The sequence below is a fragment of the Rhodamnia argentea genome, chromosome 7 (genome assembly GCF_020921035.1).
Source record: "Rhodamnia argentea isolate NSW1041297 chromosome 7, ASM2092103v1, whole genome shotgun sequence".
NCBI lineage: Eukaryota > Viridiplantae > Streptophyta > Magnoliopsida > Myrtales > Myrtaceae > Rhodamnia > Rhodamnia argentea.
The window spans coordinates 20,607,101-20,616,865 of NC_063156.1; the positions used below are offsets into that span (position 1 = coordinate 20,607,101).

General features: G+C 39.8%; 1 protein-coding gene across 2 annotated transcripts; it reads right to left on the bottom strand.

Annotated features, from left to right (window-relative positions):
* Positions 1 to 302: 302 nt before the first annotated feature.
* Positions 303 to 3,792, bottom strand: LOC115734694. 2 transcript variants are annotated; one of them, XR_007199332.1, is made up of 6 exons: positions 3,297 to 3,792; positions 2,133 to 2,311; positions 1,302 to 1,638; positions 1,043 to 1,157; positions 644 to 767; positions 303 to 454 (listed from the first exon to the last, which is right to left on the bottom strand). XR_007199332.1 is itself a non-coding variant. In XM_030665591.2 (5 exons), exons 1-4 carry the CDS (start codon positions 3,732 to 3,734, stop codon positions 1,077 to 1,079), a joined length of 1,035 nt encoding a protein of 344 aa, XP_030521451.1. In that variant the 5' UTR covers positions 3,735 to 3,792; the 3' UTR covers positions 476 to 767; positions 1,043 to 1,076. The 2 variants fall into 2 exon arrangements, 1 of the variants encoding a protein (XP_030521451.1); XM_030665591.2 differs by lacking the exon at positions 303 to 454 and having other exon boundaries at positions 476 to 767.
* Positions 3,793 to 9,765: the final 5,973 nt, after the last annotated feature.

The following is a 9,765-nucleotide window of genomic DNA, read 5'->3' on the forward strand; positions in this document are numbered from 1 at the left end:
GGATCAAAATGTCTCCATATGGTCGGTCCATCTCCTCGAGTACACTAGAGAAGAATTATTGTTCAGTGCCCATTTCTTCTAGCTGGTTTTCCTTCGTCTCTCTATTCTTTTGGTAAACTAATTCAGTAATATATTCGTGGTCTCAACCATAAATCGGCACCTCATCTTGCCAAGTCGTCCATGTAGAGGAGGGGCAGCATCTAAATTCAAGCACGAAAACACGTCTACTGAATAACGCCGTTTGTGAGAATAATTCACACATATTTTGGGGACATAAACATTATATCAATGATAAGACAAGATTTGTAAGTACATGGTCTCTCCAATTTAAAGACGGCATGCGACAAGATGCGATCGAAATTCAATAGCTCGTGAATATTGGCAGGATTCGAACAAAAGTGGGTGAGGGCTTTTAGTGGAGTCGCTTGTTTTTCCCTTACGATGAGACAGAGGACTGATTGAAACGAACAAGAACTGCAATGAGAAGAAGATTGACCAGCTCGATCACTAGAATCTGACTTGTTAGCGTACAGACTCCGGCCTAGCATTATTCTTTCTACAACTTCAATCAGATTTTTTTTGGTGATCTAATGGATAGAATTTTCTACGGGTCACTTTGATGACAAGATACTATTTCTCTCACCTGGTATCGAGTAGAACTTTTGATCTCTAAATGTTTTCCATTCGATACCAACAGAAAACAACCCAGATCGACGCGCATGATGATCAACGGTCCTATGTGCCTGCATGCCTCTGGGTCAATCACCCTGCAAATTCATCGTCAACAGATTAAAACATAGCCATCGTCTTCACATGGAGCCCGCATGAAGAATGTCGATGAGAACTTGATCAACTCAACATTGTCTCTGATATCAGGATTCACTCACGAGCATGGACTTTAAAAAGAGAGACCATGGTTCATTTCTATGTCGGTCAAGTATGGAAAAAGTGCATGTTCTCTGATGAGATTGTGGAATACATATGCTTTAGGACCCGATTACAGCTCTTAAAGTATGAAAGAGCACAAGACCAGCAAACTTACCACTCGGCAGGGATTCATCAAAGAGATTCCATGGTTATGCCACCTCCGGTACAATTTCATCCACATCCAAGTCAACCAAGCTTTCTTTCCCAAATAGTGCAAATCCAACAGTAGCCTACAAATGATGAGTACATTGGTTATGTTTCTTATTTCTTGACAGATAGATGCACGGACTACTGTTAGCCCATTCATAAGGCATATGGGCAAATGTCTTTGGATTAATCTAGGCAAAAAGTCCGCAAATGTCGAGGCATGTTACCTTTTTATTCTTGCGATTCAACTTCTTGAGGCTGCCTTCAAAGCCCGCAAAAGTTCCCGACAGAACTCTAACAGTGGAACCCGGGACAAGAAGCTTGTATTTTTCTTTAGCAGATAAACCATCGAGTGTGCTGGAAGATTTTTGGGACTGGCGCTTTGGCTTTATAGCAGATTCCAAAGAATCTTCCGTAAGATCAAGCTTTTCAGACTTGAGGGTTTCAGAAACTTGCTCATCCTTGAAAGCTCGGTCGGTCTTCTCTTGTTCTTCTTTTGCCTTCCCGAAGATAGCTTCCATGTCATCCTCAGATACTGGCCGAGGCTTGTTTATCTGCCTTCTTCTGAATGAACAAAACAGCACATAGCTAAGAAAGAGAAGTACATAATTTAAAAGCAAATCCAAGGGCCTGTGAGAAAGATGAGTTTAGGTTTGCAGGACACCCAGACAGGCAGGACAGGAAAATAAAGATTCTAATGCAGATGGGGAATTGTAATCCTTGATGGGTAAGAAGTACTTGTGGCTTAAGACATTCTCAAAGGGTAAAGAAAACTTGTGGCTAGAAAGATTCTCAGAGGACAAGAAAAACTTTGGCTTCTTGTTTTCACATTAAACATCTATGTAGATGGCAGTGCACAGTGGACTAAACATTAAGACAATTGATGGATCATAGTTACAGCTAACAGTATACTTAAGTAAATACAGATAAAATTTTTGTCTTCAGAACAGCCAAATGAAGAATTCAGACATGCTACAACTAAGCCAAAACCTATCCTCTAAGTCTAACAAAGAAGAGAACAGGTTTTGCAAGCAAAGTACAGGAATGCAATTACTCACGTGTTTCCAACTTTTGATCCCACGAAGCCTCCAACTCCATCACATTCTCTAATGAAGTCATGTAACTCCTTGTTTAAAATGCATCTTAAGAAAACACATCCTGGAAAGAGGGGCCTTGCTTTAACGGAGTAAGAACCATTCTTTAATTTCCTCTTTTCTTGGACAGCTGGAGCATATACCTGAAATTACAAGCTAGCAATATGAGAGCGAGTAGATATAGTTCCCTGGTGGCTACATCTAAAGCACAATCCAAGGCGATGATAAAGATCAAGCAAGAAAGAGAGCACCTAAAACATGATCTGAACCACACATTCAGAAATGGCACTCTATCGTTAAATGATGGACGGTATCTGTCAAATTGACGATTTCATTGGAGAGGGAGAGTAAAGTTGCTTCAACGCGGAAGCGATGTTAGAGCTTCTAAATGAAGCATATCAAATGTTAAAGATACATACCGTTAAGAGAGAGATTCCAAAAGGAGCAGGACTCACTAAATTGACCATGCATCATGAAACTAAGCAGGTTACACCATGTCCAGGATCGTCACTAAGATCGATTATTCCTCATGATGAGGGTGAGCTCCTGAAATCATATCTATCACAATTTCCACGTTTCATGTCCCCCAGTTCTAACCTGAATCTTAGATTTAGCCTCCAAGTTCAGCCTAATAGTAAACCATATCATAAATCCTTAATCAAATTCCATACATAACTCTCCGTGTTAGCATTTTGATTAACTACATCCTGAAAATGTAGGAGGAGAACTCCTCCAAGAGGGGCAAAATGATTTCTTCATCATCATCCACTGTTCCGAGAATTCCTCACTGGTCTCGAATGATTCCACAATTGCTTACTCATACAGATACTAGAGTCAGCTACCAGCTTGTCCCAAAACATTGAGATTAGCCTATATTCATCTAGAATTCAACAAACACTTCGGGGACGCACCAACCACAAATTCATCGTCCCTAAAACGCAAATTCTAACGAGAATCCACCAACTTGTCCCAAAACATTGAGATTAGCCTATATTCATCTAGAATTCAACAACCACTTCGGGGACGCACCAAACACAAATTCATCGTCCCTGAAACGCAAATTCTAACGAGAATCCACCAACTCCTCATCAAGTATCGAGGCCAAAATCGATTGGTCCAGAAACTCGCCTTGAACTCGACGTCAGGGAAGCTCCTGATGAGCGAGCGAGCGATCAAATCGGCGGTCTCCTGGCCCCGGACGCGGGAGACGCGGACGATCCACCACTGAGGCCCCAACTTGGCGAGGTTATCGAGGTTGAGCTCCTCGGTCCAGGAGGAGTACTGCTTCTTGGGCTTCTTGATGAGCCGCTCCTCCACTTCCTCCCGCCAGTTATAGGCTGCCCGGCTCTCTCTCTTCTGGTTCCTGAGCTGCCTCCGCTCTCTAGCCGTCAGGGCCTCGGCGCCGGCGGACTCGAGAGCCGCGGAGATTGCCGCCGGAGGAGGAGGAGGCGAGGGCCGTCCGGCGACTCTGGCTCTCTGGATGGGCGAGTGGAGGAGGAAGGAGGAGGAGGAGAGAGAGGGGTGGTGGCGGGGGCAAGGATGCCATTGGAGAAGTCCTTGCTTCATTTTCTTCTGTGGATAGGATGTGATTTCTTTAGATTCTCTGATTTTTTTTTTCGCTCTTTTTCCCACGGAGGGAGCAAGGAGATTCAAGAGAACGACGCCGTCCCAAAAACAAATAAAATTCCAAATACTGGCATTTTTGTAAATCCTGCTAGCCTCTACCTTGACTTTTAATTAACAAAAATTTACCTACTATTATCAAAGTAAACGATGATCTTTGATATCAACTCAGAAATATAAAACCAACTTGAAATATGAGAGAAGAGATAAGAGAGAAGTGGGGAGCAAATGTTAACCTATTTCCTTTATTAACAAATTTACAAAAGCCTCTATTTATAGGCTAGAAGATACATTACACCGAGAGAGGAAAAGCCGCTCATGGAATATGAAAAGTGAAACATCAATCCATATTAATATACATCAATATATATCAATGTATTTGTAACATATATTGGAAGAGGAAATGGTGAGGTGAAACATCTACATGTTGTTAATATATTTATAACACCCTCCCTTGGATGTTCACCTTTTTATTATACGGTATTTAAACTGCCTCATTAAAAACCTTGCCAAGAAAAATTTAGTGGGAGAAAAACTTGGCGAAGGGAAAAAGAGTACAATGCGTATAATGTTCCCCCTCATATTCATAGTCATTGCATGTAGGCTAATTCATTAAAAACCTTTAGCAAGTAAAAACCCTATGGGAAAAAAAAAAAAAACTTACAAAGGGAAAAAGAGTATAGCCATAAACCTTATGGGTTCCGTCCTTCGGGGATGGTTAATTCGCTCCCCTTGATTGAAGTAATCGCCCAAGCCGACGCATTCCTATTCCATCTCATGCATATTATCCATGTCTGCATTATAATATTTTTGCCTATCTCATATTTTGCATATCATGTTTTCAATTATCACCCATCTTGCATACCATATTTTTTCGAAAAATTACATACTCATGCATCGTTATTTTAGAAAAAATCACATGTTGCATAACAAGATCTGTCATGTCATATATGCTTGTCTCTATGCCACATCATGCTAAGTTATGTGATGTAAAAAAAGCATGTTTAGTTTCTTTGTATTTTAGTCTAATCGGGTTGATTTGGATGTTTAGTTCATTTGCTATTTCAATTGCCTGCATGTTGGAACACATTATCATCCATGATTTTTGCTTGAATAAACATCCTTGCATATAGGTCATATATCATATGGCATGTTTTAAGTTGGTTACTTAATTTTGCATATATGTTAACTTAACATTAAATTTGCATGTTTTGCATATCATCCGTCATTTAGGTAGTCTCATGTTATTGCTTTCATTCATATCATATTTCATTTTAAAAAAAAGAAAACATTAAGAACACCTCATTTGAACTTAAAGCGAATTCAATCAAGCTTGAGTTGCCGACCTAGGATATCTCATGGAATTAAGGTACCGAAAAGGCATTAGCTTTAATAAGTTAATGTAATCAAATCCCCAAATCCTTAATCTCTAGTTCGTAGGGATAAAATAATACTTCCGCTATTTTATTTAGGTTTCTAACTAACCTACCAAAAATGATTAGTGGCAATTCCGAATTCTAAATCATTCTAATTAACCAAAGTTGCGAGTTGGTAGGGCTTGGGAGAGTCCGTATTAGGTTAGTCTTTAATTAACCTGATAATCTACTAGCCTAAATTTATTTTAGGTCGCGACATCCTTGGCTGGTGTTATTTTGAGACTTGGTGGTGATCTTACTATCATTCATTCTGTATCGTCGGCTGGTGATTCGTCATTTACGCTTCAGTATAGTTTGTTTTCTATCGGTTACTTACCGTATTCATACACTATCCTATACACTTAATCACGAAATTTTCATACACCGTCCATACACTTAACCTAATCCATATCGTTTGTAAGCACTACACTTTGAGAAATCCCTACCGATGGAATCACTCGCCCACGAACGCGTCAAGTTGGTATCGGAACTCAAGGTTGAACACATTTTGAGTGATTTCTTTTCTCTTATCCATCCTTACGGATCATGGATGATCTTGTTTCAAAAGGCTTAGCTTTGGACCAAGCGCACAACAAAAGGTGAAATTGTGCCATCCAAAGTCTCCAAAGATAACTGGAGAGAGTCCTTGATCGCCTAGAGAATTCGGTGAGACAAGAACAACCAGCAAGACATCCCGACGAACGACATCGATGCTACGATTCAGATTCTCGAAGAAGTTCTGCTGATGATTCTGGTTCTATATGAGCTAACACTAGTGATTCAGAATACCATGCCCGGCAAAGAAGAGAAAGGTGAAAAGAAAATGGTCGTGCCGTCAAAGTGGAGGTCCCTAAGTTTTAAGGAAGTCTCAATCCTAATGACTTTGTGGATTGGCTTCATGCGATCGAATGAGTTTTTGACTTCAAGTCATACTCGGATGAGAAGGAATGTAAGGTTCTTATGTTGAAATTGACGAAATATTCTTCTCTATGGTGGGAGAACTTAAAGCTTTAATGAACCAGGGATGGGATGAGAAAGATTCATTCTTGAGAAAAACTCAAGAAACTACTGAAGAAGAGCTTCTTGCCCGCTAGCTATAAGCGTAACCTGTTCTTGAAGCTGAATTCGCTCAAGCAATGCGGGATGAATATTGAAGAATACATCAGGTAGTTTGAGCAACTCATGATGAAATGTAATGTTCCAAAATCGCAAGAGTAAGCCATCGCTCGATTCCTTGGCGGAATGAATCGAGAAATTGCTGATTTTGCTTGAACTTCAACCATATTGATTTTTCAAAGATGTTTGCAAGCTAGCCTTAAATGTCGAGAAGCAACTCAAGCATGGCAAAAGCTTTTCAACCAAACCTCCAATTGAAGGTACAACTTCCTTTGACGATTCTAATTCTTACCAAATCGATGATGATGTATCGGAATAGGGTGAAGAAAAGGAGAATGCCACGGAGTTTGTCAATGAACTCTCCAAACAGACTAGCGGTAGAGATCAAAAGTGTTTCAAATGCCATGGTCATGGACGCTTTTATATCAATTGTCCTAATCGGAGAGTTATGACTCTTCAAGAAATTGAGAAGATCGACTTGGAACTTCAAGTGACTGAGCATGATTCCGATTAAAATGGTTTCGAATTTGAAGATCGAGAGGAGGAGATGGAACAAGTTGATACTGGAGAGTTGTTATTCATCCAGAGGGCTCTATACACAATGGTTGTTCCGGAAGTGGACGAGCAAGAAGAAATCGTGGAACAAATTAGAGAAGAAGAGATGATGATCATCTATGTACCCTCAAGCAACTTTGATATTACGTATGGTGAATCCTTGAAAAAGTGTCTTAAGGCAAATGCCGAGATCATAAAGAATGAGGGAATAATTGTGACGGTTGGAGACATCACCCCTCACTTCATATGCCCCGATGCTGCCAAAAGTGCTCATCAAATGTCAGAATACAATTGTACTTATTAGTATGAAGAATATGTACTATCTTGTTCGTTGGAGAGGCCGTCCCGAGAATTTTGGGAATCAAGTTCCTTTTCGATTGTGGAAAATTTCACAATATCTAATCATGGAGACAAGAAGCCACAACAAATTTGAGGACAAATCTTTTTCAACCTGGGGAGTTTGATGTGGAAGCATTGGGTTCTATCCATCGGCTTGCAAGCTCAACTCAATCCTCGTCGGTTAATCCGACTAAATATGCAGGAGCAGCCGATTCTAAGGAACAATCCATAAGTTTCCACATGGTTTCGTCGGTTAGTCAAGCAACATTAATGTCTATTCATGCTAAAGAAGATTTTGGTCATAACTTGTTTCGGTGGATTCAAGCTCAAGATGAAGTTATCGGTGTGAAAACTAGCAATCGAGATGCCAACAACCGAGATTCCGATAATGGAGTTACGATTAAGGAGTTGTGATTCTTCCTTGTCGGTTGCTTATTAAGGCGATTCCTGATTTGGGCCAATTAAGCTCAATAAGACTAGATGCCGATTCTTTCCTAGCAGATTAAATTATCGATTTACCAAGTTAGTAGCCGATTTCAAAGTTAATCATCAACATATCAATGGGAGGCTATTCTAAACCATGTCATTTCTTGTTTAGTGACATGTCAAGATGGTTATTTGCTGGACCATGCTAATGGACAAATTTAGAGTCTTTGTTTAGAGTCTTGCTTATTTCTGGTAAAGTGTCTTTAGCCCTAGTTTTATGAATCTTAAATTATCTTGTAAGTCCTTAGGGTCAAAGTTCTAGTTACTCGGTATTTTACTACATGTTCTAGTTCCTATGAATTTAAAGGGTTCTCTAGTTCCCAAATCATTATTAGTTGGTTGGGTAGTTGTAAAGTTTTTATAGTTCTTATATTCTTATGTCCGAGTCCCTTTATATAATGAGGAGAGTTCTCCAATGTAACACAGACTTGATTGAATGAATGAGAATTCCTTTGTATGAGTTGAACTATAAACCTTCAGCATCTTTATCCTTAGAGAGTAGATTATTCCTTGGTGTAAGCCAAAAAGCCCTTTATCCATGATTGGTGGCGTAGCCCTTATACGATGGCGGTGAGCTTTCATTTTAGGATAGTGTTATCTTTAGGCTTTGGTGGTGATCATACTATCATTCGTTTTGTATCGTTGGTGGTGGTTCGTTTTTTACACCTCGGTATAGTTCGTTTTCGGGAAAAGTACACTAGAAGTGTCATAACTTGTGTATGGCGTTCACTTGAGTGCCATAACTTTCAAAACATTCACTTAAGTGCCATAACTTTCAAAATTGTTCACTTAAGTGCCACGTCGGAGCAAAATTGTTCACTTGAGTGCTACAGTAACTTTTCCGGCGTGTCACGTCAGCCTTTCGCGTGTCACGTCATCTTTCCGGCGCACTACAGTAACTTTTTCGGTGTTCTACAATAGCTTTTCCAGCGTCTACGGTAGCTTTCTCGATCGCCACGTTAGCTTTTCCGGCCGCCATGTCAACATGGCACTCAAGTACACGATTTTTAAAAGTTATGACACTTAAGTAAACGTTTTGAAAGTTATGGTACTCAAGTGAACGCTGTACAAAAGTTATGGCACTTCTAGTGTACTTTTCCCGTTCATCCTATCGGTTACTTACTATTCTCATACACCATCCCATACACTTAATTCTGAAATCCCCATATACCGTCCATACACTTAATTCTGAAATCCCCATATACCGTCCATACACTTAACCCAATTGATACCATTTGCAAGCACTTCACTCCGAGAAATCCCTACCGGTGGAATCACTCGCCCATGCACACATTAAAATCACCTAAAACCAGACGGTCTAGCCCAATCTGATTCGGTTCTCGAATTGAATCGGGAGCGGACTAGATCGGGATCGATGCACACCTTTGCCATCCCACCATTAACATATCGGCTTTCTCGGCTACAGAAATAACAACACTCACCCATTATTCTACTAAAAAACAACTATTATTCTTCTTAGAAAAAATGATTACGTAATTGTATTTAATTTATTGCGAGATTAATTTTTTATTTTGGGTCACAAAAAATAAATAACAGATAATTATAAATTATTGCGAGAAAGAATTTGTGGCATAAAACGTGTTGTTATCTTACAGTCACATAAAAATTGTTATGCTAGCAAAGTCTTTCTTTTTAACTATTATATAACTAGGAAACTTATTTCAATATCGTTCTCTAGTCCTTCTAAAATTATCCTTCATAACATAATAAGAAAAAATTGACATATATATCCATTCTACTAGGGTTGATCGGTTCCTACCCTAGAACCCGGAATCAGACCGACTCCTCCGGTCCAGTTTTAGGGTCGGTCTTGGAATCGATGATTTCTTCTTCTTCTTTTTTGGTTTCTTCCATCCCCTACAAGTGGAGTTTCCCAAAATTAAAAGAAAAAAAAAAATTTACTAATTAGAGTTTGCTTCAAAATAAATGATAAGAAAAATTAAGAAATCTCGGCCGTTCCGATTCCTTATGTGGTATCGGACCGGTCCTCCTGGAAACCACCTAAAGCCGGCCGGTCCAGCCCACGATCCGGTCTGGTTTCG

Excerpts from the sequence above, each read along its gene's own strand:
- LOC115734694 (XM_030665591.2), bottom strand. The coding sequence starts at position 3,734 with ATGAAGCAAGGACTTCTCCAATGGCATCCTTGCCCCCGCCACCACCCC. Across the intron at positions 2,312-3,296 it reads TCCCTGACGTCGAGTTCAAG|GTATATGCTCCAGCTGTCCA; the intron begins GCGAGTTTCTGG and ends TTGTAATTTCAG. Across the intron at positions 1,639-2,132 it reads GGATCAAAAGTTGGAAACAC|AAGAAGGCAGATAAACAAGC; the intron begins GTGAGTAATTGC and ends TTGTTCATTCAG.